At 39.4% G+C, this 24,445-nt stretch overlaps 2 protein-coding genes across 2 annotated transcripts in view; both read left to right on the top strand.

Moving 5' to 3' along the window:
- Positions 1-9,228, top strand: part of hcrtr2 (hypocretin (orexin) receptor 2) — a 31,416-nt gene extending 22,188 nt beyond the window's left edge. The window contains exons 3-7 of the mRNA XM_084375272.1: positions 2,464-2,707; positions 7,958-8,073; positions 8,183-8,403; positions 8,499-8,620; positions 8,991-9,228. Coding sequence (XP_084231398.1) covers positions 2,464-2,707; positions 7,958-8,073; positions 8,183-8,403; positions 8,499-8,620; positions 8,991-9,160 — 873 coding nt within the window. The 3' untranslated portion in view covers positions 9,161-9,228. The remainder of the gene's footprint in view (positions 1-2,463; positions 2,708-7,957; positions 8,074-8,182; positions 8,404-8,498; positions 8,621-8,990) is intronic.
- Positions 9,229-14,389: 5,161 nt separating this feature from the next.
- Positions 14,390-19,243, top strand: gfral (GDNF family receptor alpha like; the record flags this gene model as incomplete). Its single annotated transcript, XM_084374959.1, has 9 exons — positions 14,390-14,439; positions 14,715-14,833; positions 15,110-15,238; positions 15,596-15,754; positions 16,088-16,403; positions 17,294-17,553; positions 17,643-17,723; positions 19,002-19,083; positions 19,174-19,243. The coding sequence occupies 9 exons, from the start codon at positions 14,390-14,392 to the stop codon at positions 19,241-19,243; spliced, it is 1,266 nt and encodes a 421-aa protein (XP_084231085.1).
- Positions 19,244-24,445: the final 5,202 nt, after the last annotated feature.

The raw sequence follows: 24,445 nt of genomic DNA, 5'->3' as shown, positions 1-24,445 counted from the left end.
ATTTCCCTGATCAATAATTGAAATCAGGCTTTATCTGGTAGAGCATCTTGAGAGCAAGACAGGTGAGTGATTCAGAGAGTGGACTGCCCTCCATCAAGGAGATAAGAGGAAAAAAGGTGGGGAGGATTGACCTCAACCCCCACTGTCCTTTCAGACTAACTGAACCCTGCAAATCTGAACTCACACTAACTCTCGCACATTATGACTACCATTAGGCCATTATCGTTATCTGATGCTCTGAACTACCTTAATGTGTGCTTGACCTTCACAGTATTTTCAAAGCTAGCGTAGCCACTGTATTCTGGTGAATACAAGTGATTGCTATTGATTTTTTTAAAAATAAGAACACATGGATAAAAACACTCATTATGGTGGTGCATTAACCACCACACTGTCTTCCCTGATGCCACCAGCCAAGGCCAGATTCTGCATGTTGTACTGCAACAATACATGATGTCTTGCCTGAGGCTTTATAATACTGAACAACACTTACCTGTTGAAACATGTTCTTATTGTAGACAAGATGCTTTATGATAAATTCATTGTTGCTACTGGAAAGCAAACCCATTTAATCTTTTCGAGAAACAATGCATGTTTTTGACTCTTTGGTATACGTCTGTGTATCTCTACACACCTAAGAACAGATTCCTCTCTGCTGCAGCTGGCAGAGCTGAAGTTACATAGGAAGGCTGTCGACTGAAGACATGTAATGTTTTAGAGATGTAAAGCAAATCCCCAGCAAGTACAAATTTTGTAATACAGTTCCTCATCAATATCACTAGCGCAGTGCCTGTTCAAAAACACACTGTTTGGCAATGATTATATGGTAATGTGAGGGTTTTACAGATCCAGTCTTAAACCTTCAGCATTGCTCACACACTCATCGGCACTGCCCTGAAAATATCAAACGTGTTTGATAGGCCATTTATGTTCTAAAATCTGGATGATTACATTGCTACTTCCCAAGTTGGACCACAACAATCAATGAGAGAGACACCCAGGAGCAGCCGATGGTGCTGCCAAGCAACGGTAAAGATTCAAGCCCTTAAGGCTAACATGAGCTAGCATACTACTGTTAACAGCCACTTAAAATCTCGCTGATGAATATAAAATATGTTGACTGCATCTCATCCAGACTCATTAAACCTTCTGCTCTTGTTTTTCTCTCTTACTGCAACTCATACAGTAGTTGTTGCACCTAGCTAATCTCCATTGTGTTTACGTCTGCTTCCCCATGATATCATTCATGAGTTTCTTCATGCAGAACCACTGAAGGCACGCCCCTGCTGCTGCACAGAGCAGTGTTCGCTGTTTAATGTTGCATGTTTAAATTGCACCAAACATTGTACTTTCTTGTGTCCTCAGCAACAAACCTCCCAAGTGTGAAGTAGATCAGATGCACAGTTATAGAGATATACTAATAACATCCAGACAGACGGACATAGATTCCTCACTTTACTATTATATTCATGTTTACGGTAATGCTTTATTTTAAGGTCATTGTAATACACATTAGTTAATTGGTACTGTAAGAAGGCCCTTATAACTCCTTAAAAGATGCTTATTAACATTAATGAGACTATTTAACAGTTAATAATTGCATAATAAACACATTTACTGTTAGATTATAAGACATTTATAAGCAGTTTGAGAAACATGTCTACAGTTCATAGACTACTTAAAGGATAAGTACCGTTTTTTACAACCTGGACCTTATTTCTGGCAAAAGATATGGTCATTTACTCACCCAGATAACTTTGGTGTCATTCGGCGTCGTTCGGACGAAATTAGATCCAGTGTAGCGGCGTCCGGGCTCGTCCGTTATCAACATCCGGGGTCAAACTAGCAGCAGCAGCTACAGGTAAACAAGGCGCGCTGTCGCGGGTGCGCGCGCAGCTCAGAGACGACATCTTCCAGGTCAGAGGTAGTAGATCAGCCTACAGACCCCGGATGTTGACAATAGACGAGCCCGGACTCAGAGGCTAATAGCGCTAGCATTTCATAACAAAATATTGATGAAATGAACTAGTTTCGTGGCAGATAATGTGTTATATAGAGGCTGTGTGTCGATGCCCCGTTACTCCCATTATATGGATATATCGCCGCTACACTGGATCTAATTTCGTCCGAACGACGCCGAATGACACCAAAGTTATCTGGGTGAGTAAATGACCATATCTTTTGCCAGAAATAAGGTCCAGGTTGTAAAAAACGGTACTTATCCTTTAAGAATGTTCCTAAAAGCCTAATGAGTGTTAATGTTAAACCTTTGCTAAGCTTTTTCTTGTTGCTTTATTAAGATTAACATCTACTTTATATATCAATGTGAATGTCTCATGTGTTACAGAAACAAACCATGACTAAAATATCAAGCTATTGGATCTGTTCGGTTTCTGCCATTTTAGAAGGGAAATACCAGTCCCAGAATACTCAAACTGGTGCTTCTGTTCTTTTTTCTTCCAGACCATCTCCGTTTCTGTATCAGTCCTGACACTGAGCTGCATTGCCCAAGACCGTTGGTATGCTATCTGCCACCCGCTGATGTTCAAGAGCACAGCCAAGAGGGCTCGCAAGAGTATTGTCGGCATCTGGGTTGTGTCGTGCATCATCATGATCCCTCAGGCTATTGTAATGGAGTGCAGCAGCCTGCTGCCTGAACTAACAAACAAGACCAGCCTGTTCACAGTGTGTGATGAACACTGGGGAGGTTAGTTTTCTTACGAATCCCCCTCGAACGCATGAAAACATTGTGTGTGACGTTGCTCACTTGCTGCCTGAAACACTACTTAAACTGACACCAAATGATGACCTAAAGGACATTGGAGGGTAACCTTAGGTCGTATTTACTGTTTCAAAGAGATACAACCCTCAAAGGAACATTAGTCATTCTGTGCTCTAAAATCAGTGCACGCACCTGATTCTATTTAGCTGGTGTTTGAATAAAAGTTATGAAAGCACAGCACCGTTCACAGGGTTGATAAGGACCGTTAAAGAAGGGCAAATTGCTTTTGCTTGAGTTCGACAGTGAGGGTTAGCGTCTGATTAAAGTCCTCGAAGGTAGGGAGCTTTGCAAAGAGGAAAATATTCTAATCCACCTCACTTAAAAAGGTTACAGTAATTGAAGCAGCTATTAATTTGATACTTTTTAAACACTGATTGCTTACTCTACATGAAGGTGAAGGTCATGGATTACCTAAGTGCTACGTACACAGGAATTGTACTGTTAAAATATCTCTCCAAGCAGCATTTTTTTGTCCTTTGAAGGCTGTTAACGAGGTTTTTTTCTTTTCATCGACCGTTTGCTAAACCCCGCCCCTGAACAGACCGACCACACTCAGTGTCTCAGGACAGTGTGTTTGTCTGCTCTAATGTTCGACTCACTAGCTTACTTCCTGTAGTAGTACACTTCAGAGAGTAGGTTAACAACGGATATTTTTAAGGTTCCTGCTCGCTGTGTAATTGCAGTCTCATTAGCGATATTTCTCCGGGCTGGCCCAGTTTGGCCGGACCATTATTAGCCCTGTCAATCATTTGGGGAAAGAATACGGTCGTTAACCTACTCTCTGAAGTGTGGTCTTTCATTTCCTGGAGGCGTTTATTCATTAGAAGTCATGCAACGTAGATATGTTGGTTTTAGTGTGCTTCTCCATGGATCTCTCATTGACTTCTTTAGAATATCCCTTCCCTCTTTTTTAGGCTCCTTGGATAGGATTGGTCTGGAAGATGCAAGGTTTTCTTGTTATCTCTCAACAGGCAAACTCTTTGGTTTTCTTTATCAATGTGTTATCAAGTATTTCAGACAGTTAATAAGTAGCTGATGTATGATTTCTATCACATACTGTATTGATTTTGATTGAACTCCATCACCTCAGGAGAGGTTTCAGGTGAGACAGACAGGTGAAACTCAAGAGATGGATGCATTTTCCAGCAGAACTGTTTTTTTTTCCCAGGGAGATTGTTACGTGTTTGAAATTTCTCACCATCAAGCCGAAGCAGACAAAATCTCTGCGGTTAAAACCATGTCACTCAGGTTTATCACCTGGATCAGTCTTAGTATTAATAAAAGGCAGCTCACAAACAGTGTTGGACGGATGACAGATGTTACCTCTGTGCCTCAGCCACTCCTTGGAATCTGTCTACCTGTCTTGATTATGTCTCTAATGTATGGCTGCAAACTGCCACACTACCTGCTGCCAACTTACTGCTGTCTATCTCATTAACACAATTTTCTGCGGCAGTTCCTTGAAGGGCACTAATTTGACTGCATGACTGTCACCAGCAAATCCTTTTCATTGATTTTTGTAATAAGTAAATGCTTTTAACTCAGCCAAGCATGTCACAGTGTCTATATCTGGGTCATGTTGCCTCCATAGCAGATCTGTGACAGCTGGAAAGAAATGTATTCCCTGTTATCTTTGGCCAGGGAGCTGTCAGATGCATCAAATTCAAACTGTTGACGTTTGATTTCTAAGTGACTGTAAAGCAGACTGGTTGAGGGAGAACACGCGGATGCTGGAGTTATCGCCAACTGGTTAATGTTTTATTCAAAGTTTACATTGCACAAGCAAACACTCCAAGCTGGGTTTTGAAAAAAACTTTTCAAAACAACACGAGGAAATCCATCAGTGAGCATTAATGTGAGCAGTGAGCCCATGGCTATTGGAGCAGCCAGCAGCGAACTTTCGAGCAGATCTGCAGCTCAACTGAACAAACTTTCAACTGTTTTTCTTCTTTGGTTTTTAGAGGCGGTTTGCATCCAAAATGTTGTGTTCCCACTTACTAAAGAAAAGTTTTTCCCCTCCTCTCATCCCATTCTCTATTAGCCATCCTACTCAGTGTTGGCTCTGAGAGGGCCCTTGCTTAACAGCCCCTGCACTTCCTCTCCGGTAATCCCCATGATATCCAAAAACTTTATTGCAGCATCCGCAACTATTTGTGTTCTTTTTCCGATTCCCTTTCCGCCTCAGCAGCACAGTTAATCACCATGGCCAGAAATGCCAAGAATCTAATCTTGTCCTAACAAAAGCAACCGCATCACACTTCCTACCTGACATTTCTTTTGGAACAGACTGTTCCCAGTCAATTTCATTCCAACCAAGTGAATTGATCTGCTCTTTCACGCTCGTTATCTGTTTTCTACCCCCCTTCTACCACCTTCCCCCTCTTTGTTTGAAACCCGTCCACCTTAATCTTCCCCTCCGACCTATAGCTCCTTTATACAGGCAAGATAGTTCATCATCAATAAAAAACATATACCAATTATATCAAAAACAGTCAAGACAATTTCGACATAATATGAGTTGTTTAGAGCACTCAGTTTGTTGAAAGGCTTCCCCTCTGTACTCTACTCAAAATGGTACAGTCTGGGGTCCCTCTAATCTAAAGCCCTTAGACACTGACACCATTTCAATCAGGCAAGCACCAGAAAACTAACTTCAATGCTCTCCCTTCTCTTCACCACCTGTGCCACTGCTGTCACCTCCCCTTGCCCTTGAGCTAGACTCACAATGATCTAAACATCAGGCTTTCATAAAAACAGCTCCATAGCATCCACAGACTATCAGAAGCAATCACAGATGAATCGTAAACAAGTTTTCCACTTCCCTCTTCACCTCTTTCATTAGCGAATCCGACGTTCCGCAGGGTGCAGTCCTCGCTCCACTCCCTTTTCTTATCTACACCTGACCATGTCTCACAGTTTCCTGGTTGCCCTTGTTACTGGACTCAATCCAAATCATTCCCACCCTGAGCAACAACAAAAAAACTCCCAACATGCATCACTGCAATAGAAACCCGATCCAACAGGATAATTAGACTCAACCCCATCAAATTCAGCTCATCCTATTCACTAGAAACCCCTGACTCAAACTTATTATCTACCTCACCCTCCACAACAGAGCAGAGGCAGAGTTCTTCTGAGTCACATTTCAAAGAATAATGTGCGGGTCACCCACATAAACAACCTGGAAGAAGGAGGCACTCAACACTTCACAGTTCAAAGCACTTAGACCAGACATATATGAGATCAGCCTTTGAAGCAGCCTGAACCACAGCCTCACAACACCAACAACAGACCACAGAGCATCCCAAACGAGACAATAAGAATGCCATACAGACTCCCACTGGTACATAACATTTATATTTCTATCATCCTTTACCTCGATTTGACTTGTATGACTATCAGCCACACTACTACCACCTCTCCCTCAACATCCACACATGTGCCCAGTCACACATTTCAGTTCATTAAAGCTTTCCTCCCCTGTTGCCTCCCAAGGCATCTATGAATGAAATCATGGTTTTCTCAGCACACTTTGTAGGACATTTTGTCTGGACAGTGTGAATTTCATAAATTTAAAAAATACTTAAGCTATAATCATACATAACTTTGCAGATATAATATATTCTGCTGAATAATACATCCACCTCAACCATCAGCGAGGACACTTATTGATTGAATTTGTAACATCACATTTAGTTTTCAGGATCTTAAAATATCATTTTAGACTATCATTTTAGATTAACTGTCCGGCTTACTTAAAATTTGCTTTTTCTCCTGGATCTAACCAAACTGAATACTCATCGAGCAGTCGCATAAAATAGCTGGAAATAACCTCATATATCACTCCACTTAGCAATACCTAGATAATAGCTGCACACACAGTCTCTGCAACATTACAAATGGCATGAAATGGGATGCTGCAACAACTAAACCTCCAACCAGACTTACTGAGCTGAAAACGTGGTCATATAATGCTTCATATAAACTCAAGGACAGATAAGATATGCCCTCACTGTGGTTTCATTCAACACACCAACAGGTTATTCAAGGGCGAAGACAACATTTTGAATAATAAGAACATTTTAATATTAATTTAGAACTGATTTACTGATTAGCTACAGCGGCACACAAGCACAAGAAGGTACGCTGATTCCCATCAAATAACTGAGTCTCTATATCTCTAATAAAACCTTAAATGTCGGATCATTTATCATCATTAATGAACCATTGGACGAAGATAATGTTTTTTTTGTAAATCATTTTAACATTTTCACTTTAGCTGTGCTTGCTTGACTGCAATTGGCATGCAGTTCTGAGCACAACCCCTGTTACCTGTTGTGTTGCTTATGTTTCTTCTGTAAGTAGCTTAAAATAATGGACAGGGTTATGTTATAACGAGTAACATTTTAATGACCTATTTATTTTTATTTATAATACTGCAGTGCAATACTATGACTATGTGCTTTATACCTTGAAGTACAAGAACAATTGACCCTTTTCAAACGGCGGCCATTTTCCTCTGACGTTGCAGGTCGTACAAACACAGAGACTCTGGCAAAGTGTTATCATTTTATCATTTACCAGTTGAGTAGAAACTGGAAAAAAGCTTTCGGGCAATAAAAATCAGGAGGGAATTTGGGCCATATTTTGAGGTTAAACTACATATTTGATAACCCGTTTGCTAACTTACATCCAGTGCGTTTCACTTCCAGGCTTGAAGAAATGTGTCCAAGATAGGGGTTGATATTTTAGTAATAATGTATTCCTTTCAAACAGTAATGTTAAGTAGGAAGTGGTTGAATGCTAATGTTCGCTGCTGTCTAACAGAAGTTAATAGTCAAATATGCTGTTTTACCTAAATAGCAATAATTTACAAAAATAGCCTGATGGCTCTCTGGATTTTCTCTGTCCGTTGTCTTTTCTGTCGCTGATCGATCTGGAAGCGGTGAAATGATAATAACTCGTCAGATTGCCTACAGTGTATGTTTGCACAGCTTGCAATCTGGAACATAGCAGCACCCCAGTTGAGCTTCCCACCCTGAACGTGACATCAGAGGGAAATGGCAGCTGTGTGAATATGGTCAATGATGCTCCGGATCATTAGCCAGTGAGGTTTTTTATGCAAAAGACTAAGGGATTATTGTATTAACATTGATGCTTTTATTTTTTCAACAGCTGAGATCTACCCAAAGGTATATCACACCTGCTTCTTCATTGTCACATACTTTGCACCTTTGTGTCTCATGGTGCTGGCGTATATCCAGATATGTCACAAGCTGTGGTTTCAACAGGTGTGTATTCAGGTCTTACATCAGCTCTTACAAGCCCATTTTTAATCAACGATCTGAGTTTCTTTTGGCGAGTTTCAGCGCCTGATATATGCACATATATAATCAACAGATTCCTGGAAACACATCAGTCATGCAGAGGAAGTGGAGGTCCATGCAGTGCTCAGCTCAGACTTCAGGGCTGGGAGAGGCCGTGAGGGTCAGGACCAGCACGGTTTGTGCTGAGATCAAACAGATGCGAGCTCGGCGCAAGACGGCTCGCATGCTGATGGTGGTCCTCTTTGTTTTCGCCCTTTGTTACCTGCCAATCAGCGTGCTCAATGTCATGAAAAGGTAATGAATCGAGGGTTGCTGCTTCAAGCATGGGATAAGAGCAACAATAGACGCTATGACAAACCAAGGCTCACGTATTGATGCTTTTCCTGCAGGGTCTTTGGGACGTTCAAGAACACAAACGACAGAGAGACAGTGTATGCGTGGTTCACATTCTCACATTGGCTCATATATGCCAACAGTGCAGCAAATCCTATCATCTACAACTTCCTCAGTGGTAAGTTTTTAACCTGCCTCCCCACTTAGACCACCTATGTGGGCTCCTTACTGCTCTCTAATGGACAGTTTGGGAACAACAACACAACTCACTGCTTTAATTTCCTCATCTGATTTTATATTGTGCATATAACAAATATTAATCTAGGAAAAGGTTGAGTTAAAAGGGTTTATCACAGTTGTAAGGCATCATGTACTGAAAAAGCAATGAAAGATTTTGTAATTATAAAGAATCTGGACTCAATCAGATCTTGTAAACATTAATTTCTTATTAAAGGTTCAGCCATTATGCAACTGCTTTGGTTCAAGTCCTACAAAGAGCTCAAACTGAATGGTTTCTGAGTTGGTTACATGTTTCTATTTTCCACTAGGTAAATTCCGCGAGGAGTTCAAAGCAGCCTTTTCTTGCCACTGTTATGGCCAAGGACAAGACCAAACGACAAGGACAAGGACCAGAGCGAGCACAGACAGCCGAAAATCCCTGTCAACTCAAGTTAACAACATGGACAATGTGTCGCGCATTTCAGATCAGGTAGTGTAGATGTGGAGTTCCTCTGACCAGTTCATGCTTCAAAGGAAATGCTCATCGTTAAGGTAGATGTTCAGATGTTTATATAAAAAAAGAAAAATAGACTTTTGAATTATTGTTTAATGTTCTCATTATTTTCACAAGGGCACTTTATAGAAACAAGAGCTTTAGAAATGTGACAACCAGAAACAGTTTACAGAGTTTATTATCAAAAGACACCATTTGAATGTTTCCTATTCATACCTCATGTATTTTATGATATACTGTATGGGTTTTAATTGTATATATGGTTTTAATTGCACAGATGTATTGTATTTTAAATGTACTGTTTTAACTGTATAACTTTATTTTTGACTCAGTATTACAGATTATGACTATTTACTGTATGTCATTGTTTATTTATTTATTTATTTATTTACTGGGCTGTTTCAATGGAGGAGCAGTCATAGAGAATATAGGGAAGAAAATCTTATAACTGCACAAACACCTGAATATTCAACATGGTTCCTGTAAGAATGTGTCCTGCCTGAGCTCATTGTGAGATCTCCTGCTTTCACTCAACACTCATATTGAATTGCTGATCATTGAAAATTGAAAATTGAAAATCAGCAATGTGGACTTACGTTCTTTAATGTAGCTGCACACTTGCCCACTATGTGTAGCACCGAAGCAAAATGATTTTTTAACACCATGAGTCATAAAATCTTTAGGTTTTGTTTACAAGAATGAAATGAATTTTTCAGCACCGTGTAGAATCAACACTGAGTCATTCAGAGGCAGCAGATTCTCAAAGGTTTCCATTTTGAAATGCACCGAAATGCTTCTATCAGTCGCCTTTACTGACAGCTCCAGAGCGCAGGGGACACTGTCCTGTTGGGAAAACAGTAGATTTCTTTCAAACTAAAAAAAAGGAGGATATTTTTCTAACAACGCTAAAGTGAACTTTTAAATGTGCAAATTGTGCAAGAATTATTAGGCTGCTAATTGTCATTCTCAATGTCCAACTCTCCAATAATTTCACTTAATGAACATAATTTTATTGAGGGTCTTTAAATAAACAACATATTTGTCTAACATAATTGACGGTAAACCAATTATTCCAGGATTAATTTAATTACGCAGGCTTGTACAGGTGTAAACAAGCTGTTACACACACATAGACAGATCTGGAGCTCCTCCATGTTGACTGAGAGAACGCTCAGGTGTGAATAACATTTTATTGCAAACATATTTCACCTATGGTATCAGGATAAGACATAAACTCTGGCTGTCAGTGAAACCCAGTGAGGAAAATGACTTACAGTATGCATTACATGTCATGGTCTGCTATTTTGATTCTTAATTATTTCAGGTCAAAGTCAGACAATCTGTTCGAGGAAAGTCCCAGTAACATACATTCACACTCAAGGGCATCCCTCAGCTCACAGTGAGGCAGATATAAGCACTGTTTTTTCACCTTCCCCTTCACAGTGGATGCTGCTGGTGAATGGACAGCTTTTCGGTCTCAAGGCTGCTTCTCTTTTCAAACCATGATTTCTTTAAGAGGGCAGTTTCTCCTGTGCTCAGCTCTCTAAGGGAAACTTAATAGCTCCCTGGGTCAGGGCAAAAGCACAACATCACTGTGAAGAGGGATACATTACATATTTCTATACATATATTATTCTCATCAGTATTTACAACCAGCACATATTTGCTAAACGTATTTACAGCTAATAAGCTTTCATGTGGGTGCAATCTTGAAGTGGAGTAAACAAAAAGTTTCTAACATGAATATGAGACAAACCTGCAAACTGTGATTAATTAGTCATTTTGATTCTGTGGAGCGCATGATGTGTGTGCTGGCACAAATCAGACCCCAAAAACAATGAGAGAAAGAAAATCAAAGCCGCTTCTGCACACCATGCAAATGTGGTTACAAAAACAAGCTTTCTGCCAGGAGCCCTTTTCATCGGGCAGATTGCATACACAGTAGGTTAGATTGGTAATCAACCACTTTGAATCTCTTCGCAAGGGAAATGTTGTTCAACGTAATCAAGATTTGTGGTCATAAAATGTAGATCGACAAACATGCAGCATGTCACATAGTCTCAAGTAAAGCACATGAATGCAAATGCTAAGAACGACTTCTTCATCATTGGAATCAGCAGTATAAATAAGGCCTCTGTTAAAGCACTCTGACATTAAGTAAAGAAACAGAAATACTGTGGAAATCTCTTGTTGAATCAAGCTAATCAGGTAAATCTGTTAAACTGGAAAAGCAATCAGGAGAAGGCGGAAAAGTAATGTGAAAGAATAGCACAAACAAGAGAACAAACACTGTCGCGTCAGAAAAACAAAGACGGGAAAATATCGTTCAACAAATGTCAGCTTTTTTTAGTGACTTTAAAGTCACAACTTGTCAACTCAACAGCTGCTGATGAGTAAGAATGTAATTTGTCGAAAGTCTAAATGTTTTATTTATGTATGAGAAAAGATTTGTAACTGAATAAATCGTCTGGATAAAATGTTGGCAGTTATATGTTCACATTTGTACATGTCATAGGCTACGCACCACATTCAAATGTCTATATTACATGTCATGTCACATTCACATCACATGTTTATAACCTGACTTTCATACAGGGAGTTGGTTGAGTTAGGCGAGAAGCCTGCCAAGCCAGTCAATACAGTTTGAGACAATAGTTTCAACATTAGTAAGCGTTACACTACGGGATGTTTCCAGCTGTGTAGCGTCAAAAAAACAAACCTAAATCTTTAATGGGAAGTCGGGCATCTCCACCCATGATTTTGGCGACAAAAGCAGGTAATTTAAGCCAAAACTCAATCTTTTCCTAACCCTAACCAAGTTTTTTTTTTATGCCTAAACCTAACCAGAGCATTAGCACAATTGATAATTGAAGATAAAGAAATGTAAAGTTTCCACATATCCATGGTTTGCATAAATGTACAATGCCAACATTTATTCTGGCTCTGGTTTTGATATTCATACCCATCGACATTTTCTAAATTTTAAACTACACATTAGCATCTTTCAGGGCACAACCGTGGTGCCATTTGACTTTTGTCAGGATTGCTTTGATTCTTGGCTCAGAAGTCATCAAAGATATCGCTGATTTGATCACGTTTCTTATTTTAAGCTGTGATGACGACATTGTGAAGAAATTGTGGCCACACTTTATTTTATCTAAAACCGAAATTGCATTCTTTTTGTGCATATTTTGTAATGTATTATGTTTATATTAGATTTACATGTTTCGTTGCACCTCATACCTTCACTCATTTAACTTATTTGAATGTGTATTTGCCTTCATTGTGAAGCAATTTGTGTTGGTTTTAAATGTGCTTAATGAATAAATTAACTTGGGCTTTATCGCTCTGAGAGTTAATCAGTGCTGACTGATGCTAATGACTATGTTTTAATGTGTTTTTTTAAGAAGCGGTCTCCAGTTGAACTTTTTTAATTGGTGTTGAATTCGTTGGATTTCTCTTTAGAAGAAACATTTAATCAGTGAACATTTTTTTAAAGTTTTCAGTTTTTTACTGATGGACCAGAAGTTGTTAAGATTCCCCACGTACATACAACCGCATGAAATCTCAAACACCAGTCCAAGCTACCAAAATATTTCAGGTGCTTTGAAAAATAATACCACGTCTATGGTGCTGTAATGTTTTATTTAATCCATTCTGCACAAATGTTGTTTTTTTTTATAGCGGAGACCAATAACAAGGCAGCAGTTTTGGGGGTTTTTATATCATGCAGCTCAGTTTGATTTTGTGTGTAAAAAGGATGTCTGTTCCGGTGTTTGACAGTGTTTTGTGATGATTTTGCCTTTCTGTAACAAGAACCATCTTGTGTTTCGGTTCGGCTTTTCAAAGTCAGTGAATGTGTTGAAATGACTTGCTGAAAGCTCATTTGATTCAGTGTATTCCTGGCTAGGCCTCCTAATTAATGACACTATGACACAACATGGCTTTTGGTTTTACATGGTAATGCAGTCAATCAAGGAGCTAATTACAAATCCTGCACAGAAATGTGCAGATGCTGTGCAACAAGATAGATTTCTGACGTCCTTTGTTCAAAGTGTGATCATGCATGTCAAGTTGAACACACAGTTCAATTGTTTCCACTAAATAAAAAAAAAAAAAACATTGTCATTTAATTTTTTCATATTCACTTAATTCATTCATGTTCACTGAAGTTTTATATAATGTCTGGCAGCATGAACACCTCCGACTAGATGTAAAACATGAGTTGAAATTGAAATTGAATAGAACTGAAACATGACAAGAGTCAGGATATTGTTTTTGTGATTCAGACTCCTTTGTTTAATTATTCACAAATTCATTTATTTTGAAAACAGTTTTTTATGTGATTCAGTCTGATTCAGGCTTTTTAGCCTTTTGAGTTCATTGACTTGATGTTTCTGCTCCAGTGAGCTTTCAAGGTGTTTTAATTGGTTGTCAGTTTGTTCCTCAGTGTCTGTATTTCTGCACATCTTTTATTAATAAAGTAACTGCTTATATTTATGATCTTCTGCTGTCTCTCGTCTAGACAAGACTCTCACAAAAAAAAACACACATAACTATGAATTTTTGTAATAGGGTTAGGGTTGGAGAATAAGTCTTACCACAGCTACACTAACAGAGAATTTGATTCGGTCTCCTTGCACAAGACTTGTGTTTCTGGTTATAAAAGGAATCCTATTATTTAACAAAAAGCTCTTTGTCCTCAGGAATCTAACTGTAATGTTGTCATACACTTATGATAATAATAACCTCAGCCTGTCAGTGGCCAGAAGCACTTTTAGTGGAAATAACTTTGACAGTCGGAGTTGCCACAGCTGCCAGCGAAGGCAAACTGCTGGACTCATTCCAAAAATTGAGTCAATTACATACCAAAAAGATTAACATAGCACCCACATTTAAAAATACTAGAATATTCCTTTAAGAAGAGCCATCAGTGTGAAACAAAACAGCAAAGTTGTGGCCATAAACCCAAAATAATGAGCTGAAAATGATCAAATTCTCAGTAGAGCGAAGAGGAACTGCCCAGCTGGGTGATAACTACGTGTTGGGTCATCTACGAGTGACTCTTTTTACAAAAAAGCAGTCATAATATATTGTCTCTGTAAAGATATTGATTATGGCTAATTTAAATCATTGATACAAAAAAAAATTACTGATCAACACCTAGGGACACAAATCTTTTTTTCTAATTTTAAATCAGCAGTTCAGAGGGTCATGAACCGACTGTTTGTGATCTCCATCACACCTCAAGTATACGGTACAGGGTATTACATGATATATCATAATCACAAATCATCAACAGTGAAATCTGATATAGCAGTAAAGTCAATTCCTCCCAGAATAGGAATTCCTCCTACCAAAAAATACCCTTGAAGATAAGAAAAATAAGGCCCTCAGATGCAGACGAGCCATACGTACACTCAGACTAAAAGATTTGTTGTTGTAATTCTCTCAGGCCTGTTTTGTTCTTGAATTGCATACGTCATACAACTTCCAGTAAATGTGTTACATCCTGTTGACTGTGGGTGGTGTGTCCCAGCTTAAGTGCTGACACCATCCAGAGGGACAGATCAGCTGCAGGAGAGCCTCAGTCATTCACTCACAGCTCCACAGCAGCCATCATGCAACTGGTACGCCTGGATGCTGCGGTCATACTGGGTGAGTCATCTGTCTCTATAAAACATCTGATTCTTGACAGGCAAAATTAAAGTTGCTGTGTGTTGTCAGCCAAAACTTAGGTTTTGAGCTAGAGCTGCATGTCTTATAGTTTATAATGTAAGAACAGTCAGGTAAAGTATGGCTTCAGTCAGTGAAGTTAACTCACATCCAGAATCCTCCGGTTTCTATCAAAGCTTGAGAAAAATGTTTAAAACATTTAGATGCTGTGCAGAGCTTTCAAGATGAATAAATGATTGGCATGTACTTGTATTTCAGGAGTTGTTATTCCTCAGATAATCAGCATCAGCATGTTACCTCCACCCTCTGACTGCCTGGCTCGTGTTGACATCTGCATGTCAGATTTGTGCAAGAGTGAACAAGCATTTTACGACGGCGTCTGCGGAGGTAAAAATTACACCTTTCACCTGTAATTCACCATTTTTGCTGTGAGTGATTGGAACATGGTGTTATCACTATGTTAAAAGTCGTGATTGCATTTCCCCGGGAGGCTCAGGACATGAATCTATGTAATCAAATTGCGCCTCTTGCAGTTTGGCTGAAATGTAATAACTGAGGCAGTAGCCTGGAGCAAAGTTTGTGGAATGAAATAAACAGATTATACATTTGAATCCTGTATTTTGATGAAGTTGTGGTGTCATGCAGAGCAGCGGGCACGTGTGAAACACCTGTTTCACAAACAAACACCTTGCTCGCTTACGGTAAATCCTGTTTTTCTGCCTCCGTCTTCTGTTATTATTCAAGATGAAGGGTGCCGAACAAAAGGCTCCGAGGTCTGTAACATGACCATCCAAACCGCGCTGGACCAATTCCCCTCTCTGCGAGGGTGTGTGTGTACCTGGAAGGAGGAGGGGCTCTGTGACTCCATGCGAACACTGGCTGAACAATGCCGCCGAAAGCCAGGTGCAGTATTCTCAGTAGTTTCTTAGATAAGCATTTACACGTGAAATTACATTTTTGTTTACCAAAGGCGATCTGGTGTACTGTTTGAACGAGCACTATTGTGCCACAGAATGAGTGTCGTGAGCAGCAGAGTGGCTTTAATGAGCGTTTGTTGGAGAATCATGTTTCTGTGTATTTTTGCAGCAGCTCAGCAGAGGAGGAGCACAGTGATGGACTGGCGGTCAAGCAGTTTAATAGGCTATGGTAATTATATACTATGGTAAAAAAAAAAAATGGTATAGAAGTGGTGTTTCTGCAATCTCAAAACTCACTAAAAAACATTTATTTTCTTAGTATACGATGGTGCGGGGTCCTGCTCAGACCGATTCGCAGTCTGTCTCAGTGATGCAGTTTGCAACAGGTACCTCGCACTCGTTCTTCAGGCCTGTGACGCAGAGGAGTGCAACCAGGACAGCTGTCAGCGACTCACTCAGCAGTTCTACAGCAGCATGCCGCACAATGTCGCTGAAATGCTGGTCATGTGTGAGTGTGAGGCTTCAGATGAGGATTGTGTGCAAATGAAAACTGCCCTGCACACCGGCACATGTGGAGACGAGCCCTGGATCTGTCAAGATACAGTCGACCACTGTGTTAAGGACGGTAACTGCAGGTACGATGCTATTCTGTCTCTCTCTACAGTCTGACACAACAGTGGTGCTACAGAATAAAATGGCAGAAGGAAATGTAAAACCATTAATACGCTTCACCTGCCTTTGTACCATATTGACATTTCTACAAAACATGTTGTATCATGTTCTGTCATATTGGGAGGTCATGGGGATGTTGGTGGAGTTACAAGCCAGTGACCGCATCTCAAGACTGTGTTTCAACATTAGAAGTGTGAAATCACTAGATATTTTTAATCAGAACTCATCACCAGCCATGTTTGTGGCAACCGAAACAGGTATTTTAAGGGGGTTTCCTCACCCTAACCTGAGCATAAAGAAATGTCAAGTTTCAGCATATCTGTGGTTTGCAGAAATGTGCATTGCCAACATTTATTCTGGTGTTTTGTGGGAAGAAATGATGCAATGAATATGTAATGCACCATGTACCATGCAAGGTACCAGAGCAAATGTATGTTCCCAAGGTCCTATGTTCAGAAGGTCACACTGTATGTTTCAAGGTAGGACGCTTTATAATGTTCCCATTATGTTGTATAAGTGTGGGGAACAAAAGATCTTGATAACATAATGACCCTGGAAAATAGGATCCTGGGAGAAAACATTATGCTGAACTGGTGCAATACAACTCTGGAAATATAGAATGACCGTCAAGGTGAAGTCCTGAGTGTCTTCTAAAACCCAATTACTTTAAAATGGGTTGTCACAATGGACACAACTTTAGTTCAATATCAGACTTAATGTGGAATTATCAGAATTAATTATATGGAATTAAAGGTCAATCACTGGCTGTTAAAGATGATGAATGTGCTGTGTGTATTCTTCCTACATTCCCACAAAGTAAAGCAGCTAAAACCAGTTTTCTCTCATTTATCAGAGACCTGTTGAAAACTATGGTAGCCAAATGCTGGAGCTCTGAAGACGCACAATGTACCAACAGGGACCTCCAAAAAGATGAATGTTTTACCCAAATGGACCCAGCTCTCATCCTTGGTGCAGATTCTGAATGTAAAGCGTCCTTTCTGGCCACTCTGGGCACAACCCTTCATCATCCTTGTATTTGCAGTGGAGTGCGTAATGATGCTCTCCTGAAGTGCAACATGATTCATGATGTTCTTCATAATAGATCTCATTTCTGTGAGTAGGTAGTGATTTATGAAGCAGGCATTTTCATTATTAATATGTTTATTGGAAATGTTTCAAAGCTTTTTTCATCTGTATTTCAGTGACATCTTGGGAAAGCAGCAGTGGTCCTTCTAAACCTCCTGAAATCAGTGAATCTGAGCAAGTTCACACATGGACACACGGTAAATGTCCAATGTCTGAAGTTATTTTCTGCCTTATAACGACACATTTTTGCCTTTTGCCGTTATTTAACGCTGTCTACATTAAAGAGGTCATATTATGCTCATTTTCAGGTTCATACTTTTATTTGGGGGTCCTAGTAGAATAGGTTAAGATACTTTAATTTTCAAAAAACACATTATTTTTCTCATATTGTGCATTGCTGCAGCATCCCTTTACACACTGTGTCTTGAATGCTTTGTTTAAGCTCACCTCTGTTTGATGAGAGTTGCACATGGGCATTACTTCAGGATGTAGCCAATCAGAGGAGGGCGGGTGATGCCGAGCAAGGTAGTGTGATCTAAAATAACAAGGCTACAGCAGTAGCAACTGTACATCTGCTGACTGACTGGAGTATATATATTTTATAATAAATATATTTAACCAATATTTATATAACGCCTGTTACATAGTGATGCACAGAAGTTATGGAAGTAAAGGCTCATCTCCAAACCAGGCGTTTCAGGCAGCGCAGGCCCAAGAGTCCTGTGTAAAACCAAAAATCAATGTTGACTTATTTTAACATTCATCCCTAAGTTTACTTAAAATAAAAACATATGTGACTTCACATACACAGCATCACAATATCACAATAAGTTAACTTACTTTAACCCAAAAAAGCCTATTTAGTTTAATATTTCTGGCAGTAACATTGAAAAATCTTCATGTAGACCACGTTTCACCAGCCGGTGCAATATGACTTTGCAGAAATACCTTCGCACTAATCAATTGTCTCCCTTTCAACCGACAAATGAACAGATTATAAGATGATCACACAAATGAGTTTTCTGTGAAACGTCAATGATGAAACAGTATTTTAGCTGGCTGAAAAGACAGCGAAAAAAAAGGACTAAAAATCAGCGTTGCAGAAGGTGGTGCTCATGAGACAGCGCGCACCTTGGCACTGTCCTTTCAGTCACATCCAGAACTCTTAAAATGCAGACGGTGTAAAAAAGAAGTGTGGCATGACACACAGAATGTTCTTAAAAGTGGTGTTCAGTTTGTAGTCCATCCCATGAGATCCCATCGGCTGGTAAGGCTGAAGTTGGGACTGAATGACTGACAGTATCAGCTCAGTGACTGGCTGAGGACATGTCCGGGGTGTACATCACCTTTCACCCATGTCACCCAATGACAGAGTGCAGCCCCACGGTGACCCTTGAGGGTGAGTGGGTGCAGCTAATGAATGGATGGATGGATCAGATACAGTTTTTAATAGCATGACTGTTTTATCTTCTCAGATTATCTTCTATACGCCTTTGCAACTGTGTTACTTGTTGGAGTTGTCGTATTAATGCCTCTGGCTGTTGTCAGTAAAATATGGTGAGTACATCAACATTAAGTAGATGCCAAACATGTAAAGTCTCTTTGATATTAGAAAATGCTAATATAATCATTTCTTTTATCTTGCAGGATATTGAGAAGGAGAGATAAAACAAAATATCAGCATCCACAGAAAAGCAACTGTGTCGTTCTTCTCTGATGTTTTTTCATCTGTTAAATGTTTATCATCAACCATCTGGTCCTTTTAATATCACAAAGATTTTAGATGATTACATTTATGACATGTTGTTTATATATATTTCATTTTTTCCACAGTGTGTTTGTATTGTACTCCAATATTTGTAGCAGAAGACAATGTTTTTATCATAGAAATCTGACTGAATGGCTTTGTCAAAGAAAATTGATTCAAGATTGTTGTTCCTGCGGTTATAAATGTCACACGTGTAATGCAGGCCTTCTGTTTTGACCAGATTGAACATATACGAAGGTTTTTTAAGAGACTTTTTAATCACAAAAGAAGCCTTTCTCTCGGCAGTGTCCTCAGGAGGTCTTTTCATCTGTTTCACGCCGACTCTGAGCGATCAGTCATTATAAGAAAAAGTCTGATCGGACTGGCACATTTGACATCGCCTGACGTCTTTCATAATAAACATCAGTTTGAAAACCTTGAGGTGTAATTCTTTTTCAGAATGCGCTATAGTTTCTGAGGTTGACATGGTATATTTTTTTTTTCTCCAGACAAAAAGCAGCTCTTTAACAAAAGCCTTCAGTTAATCCTTTAACTGTCTTAAGCTCAGAATCAAATCATTTGTCACTAATTAAAAAACACTGAAAGCTTCTGTTTTGTTTTCCTTGCACTTTGAAGCAGCGTTTTCCTCATTTGTTCAACAATTACAGCGAAGCAGTCGATGAAAAAGAAATTCTTACATCTCTAACAGTCTTCTTACACATATTTATAATGTGGCGGCTGTAGCTCAGGAGGTAGAGCGGGTGGTCTAGTAATTGTAAGGTCACTGGTTTGGATCCCCAGCTCCCACTGCTGCATGTCAAAGTGTCTCAAATTGCTCCTGATGAGCAGTTGGCACCTTGCACGGCAGCCTCTGCCATGAGTGTGTGTGAATGGGTGAATGTGACAAGTGTTGTAAGACACTTTGAGCAGTCTATAGCCTGGAAAAGGACTATAGTCCATTTACAATTTAGAAATCACGTCATTTGAACAAAATCTAATCAGAATTTAAGGCATAAAATAGCTCAGCAGCTAAAATATAAGAATGTCATATCAGTGGACTAGAGTTCAAGTCCCACCACAGGATATTTTTAAGGACATTTCCAGTTCGCAGGAGACCCAGGAGACATTTCCAGTTGTTTTTGTGCCGTCTTAACTGGTTGTTTTGTTGTTTAAGGAGACCTGGGGACATGTCCAGCAGGTCTTGTGGTGACCAAAACCGTCTATTTTCCATGGGAATGCGGACCATCTCCATCTGTGATTGTGGCAACCAAAACAGGGATTTTAAGCCAAACCATGATGCTTTCCAAACCCTAACCAATGGGGGTTTTTGTGTCTAGACCCAAGCAGAACTAATCTGTGGTTCTGCAGAAACATACTTCCTGGCGATTGTGTTGTTGTCCCGAGGTCTCATAAAAAATATCCAGTTGTTTGTTCCAGCTGTGATCATCCTTCTCACCTGTAACTCCACCTCCAGACATGAGAAGTCAGGTCATGTAATCTGAATGTAATATGACACATTTAGTAGAAATGTCAATATGGTACGAAGCCTATGACACACACACGTGTGTTACTGCCAACATTTTGTCCTGATAACTGTGTTAGATCTGCAAATGACTCAAGGCTTTAGAAGAAAATGCAGGAACCAGTTAGGCACAGTTTTTAAAGTGTTTCAAGCTGAAGTTTGAAAATAGTGAGAAAAAGGTATGAAGGCGACAGCAGAAGGGAATCTCGATAACTACCTGATGTATTTGTTTATCAGAATTCAATTCCAAGTAGAGGATTCAATAAAATACCACCATGAGAAGTGATCAGGGAGGTTTGATGCTGTGGCACGAATAATATAACTTTGGGTTCATCCTCATTCTACTGTAGAGAGATTTACGCTCTGTTAGCGTCCTGGAATTATCAGGCAGGTGTGTCATCAGCTTAACATTTAACATCTGCCTCTCCTTTCGAAAACAATTTCCATCACACTTGATCTTGATAAGACTGGCCACTCATCAAGCGTGTACCCTGCCTTTGCCCAGTGTCAGCTGGGACCGGCTCCCCCCGTGAGCCATAAAAAGGATAAGTGGTTTAAGATAATGGATGGATGGATGGATTGCCACTCTGGTTCAACCGTACATGAAGACTGAGCCATTTTTTCATCCGTCACATGAAACAAAGAGGTACTCCTGGTTCTGTGGAGCCCTTAAAACCCCTAAAGGTCCCTTTTTTTTTATCTTTTGCAAAATATTATCTTGTTTGCACCAGATTTGTCGTGCACACAAGATAAAATAAAAAAAAGATCTTTTGGGTATTGGTGACTCCATATGGGTTTGTGCCTACCAGCCATATTACATAGATAAAAGAACAAAATCAGCAGGAGGCAGCGCTGAAATCACAGTGATAAACAGCATCGGACATTATATGATTGTATCATTCCTATCTGGATAAATCTGAGACTTATGATAAAGTGTTTATTTGTATGCTAATGAACTATGACGCAGATAGCACAGACATGGAGGGGACTGTGACATCAACACAGGACGTGAATATAAGAAAAATAAAGTGGAATGCTTTTTGCCTTCCTGTTTATTCCTTTCATCTTCCCATCTGCTCTGCACCACACTCGTTCTGATTTTGACAGCCTCCTTCTGCTTTTTGATACCCCGGTGATCAATGGAAACTGTTCTTTGTAACCTCTTATTTCTGTTTCATCTTCTCCACCTTCCATCTCTCTCCGTGAGCCCGCTCTTCTCCAAAGGACCTCTTGTCACTCACAAAAGTCACTCAAAGCTTTTTTACTTCTTCTCGCACTGGGGTTTCGCCGGTTGGTTTCAAATGTGCATTCTCCTCCCACAGGACGATGCTCTTAGAGGTTAGGTTGTTGTGTGCTGCTTAAGACGGAAAAACAGTTTGTCTAAGTGCCTGACTTAAATCTGTGACATTTACCCTCACCGTGCTGCAGCATCACTTTGCTTTGTTTGATGGCTGCTTGCTGGCAGCACGAGGGCAGCTTGATTTAGTGTTTTCACTTATCCAGATATATCCAATCTCCCAGATGGATTGACACAAAAATGAATTGCACACTTTCCAAAACATATGGGATGAATTGTAATAATTTGGTGATGCTGGCATTTCATACTGCTCCATCATCAGGTAACATTTTAAATTGCTCCAGTTGGTTTATGACCAATTCAGTTTTGTCTAGTTAGTATTTTGTTTTGTTTTTGTTTGATTTAGGAATTTGGGTAACACTTTGGGCACCCGAGGTTATATAGGCAGAAGGATGGGTGTAGGACCAGGATGCACCTGGGTGGGCCTATGGTTTTTTACCTATCCTTCTGCAAGAAGGAAATAAATAGACTAAATAAATAACTAGCAAAAGAAAATGCTATCAAACTCTAATCTAAATAAAGCAAACATCTATAATAATCAAACAAAAAATACTACTTGTTATTAGCAAAAATTACAACCAAAACTAACAACAAACAAATAGCTCCAACACTGTAGTTACACTTATAAATGTCATGTAGTTACATGAGTTATTTTGCAGTATTTTTGGCGCCCCCTGCTGCCAGACTACTACCATTGTATTTCCAATTACTTTTTTTTATTTTTTTTTTACAGTGTGTCTTTATAGCTGAAGTGCAAAAGTATCAACTGTATTAAAATGAATCAGGCCACCAACACTGAGTTGGTTGATTTATGAAAATCCCCTTTTTTTCATCAGCTTTAGCTCAAGGTGTCAACACACCTCTAGTCATTTGTTTCAGGATCCAATTTCCTTTCAAGTCTGAAAATAAAACCCCACTTCCAGAAATACTATGTCAAATGTTAATCCCCTGTCCTCTGAAACAGACCGAGGTGAAAGTTCATGAACTCTCAAAAAACTTTCTGGGCAGAAAGGAAACCAATTTTAATAAATGATACCACACTGAATAAGAATCAATGAGATGAGTAAGTATGCAGGTTCTTCTTCAAAACTGTGGCAGACTTTTACTGGAGTGCCTATTTTGTCTTCCAAATCATTCATGCTGTTGAACGTTTGTTGGTTAATTTTCCAAAGTTTCACTCATTAGCTTGCTCATTATTGGATTTTCATCTCATTTCGCTCTGTCTACAAACAGTTTTCCCACATGAGTGTGTCTCTAAACATGTGTGATTGCATTTGAATGTTTAATTTTTTGATGGAAAAGTGTTTGCATGCGTGATGAAGATGGACCTTTGTGAGTAAGCAATTATCACACTTTAATATATTGATGCAAATGTATCAGTTTTCCCCTATTTTCTATTCATTAAAGAGTTTTTTCAGTCCCAGTTTGCAATCTGTCAGCTGTCACCCTGCCATTCTAATTACACTGATTATCTACGGGGATATGAGGTGATTGCCACAACAATTAGCTAGCTGGATAGAAACAAGGACAGGACAGAGACCTCCTCATTAAATGTTTTTGGTCTTTTTCTGTTTTTGGGTCATCTTCATCCTCCAGTGAAGGATTAAGATGACCTAAATAAAGAAAGAAGATGTGAGCATTTTTCTCAAGCACAATACATACCCGTCATTTATTCTTTGCTATCTTGCTTTAAATAAAATGTCATCACAATCCAGATTCCATTTTGAATTGTTCTGTTTTATTATATTTACAGAAAGCACAGAATGATGTCAACAGACATGAGAAAATGCAACCACATTTGATTATACACACACACAGACAGACGATCCTCCCATACGGTAGCTTATGTCATGGTAAAAGATTTTTTTAATGACAAAACATGATCAAGGGGCACTTTTGCATTGATCTTTGGCAAAACCTGAGGCCAGAAACTCTTCAGAGACTCTTTTTAAACAGCTATTTCTGTGGTAGTTTGAGATTCATCTTTTTTTTTTATGTTTTTCAATTGCTATTCGCACAATATCAAAAAGCTGGAGAGGTCTTTGGAGAAGCAAAGTGCATAAAAATATACTCATATTTAAAAAGCAAACTTTTTGAAGTTTGTCTTCTCTGCTTATCAATTCAGGTGTTTCTGAGGTTATAAATTGAGTTCAGCTAGTCGCCAAAGCAGACTAGACTCTGTTATTGTACAGTGTTATGCTGTAAGGCCACTGGGCTACACAAAGTAATAAAGGTGGCTGACCTTTACAGAGGTTATGTGTCACAACCAAATAAATAGCGGAAGGTCTCAAAA

Source organism: Pagrus pagrus (genome assembly GCF_965226575.1).
Source record: "Pagrus pagrus genome assembly, chromosome: 15".
In the NCBI taxonomy this organism is placed as follows: Eukaryota; Metazoa; Chordata; class Actinopteri; order Spariformes; family Sparidae; genus Pagrus; species Pagrus pagrus.
The sequence above is the reverse complement of the archived record's forward strand: the minus strand, read 5'-3'. Positions and strand labels throughout refer to the sequence as shown.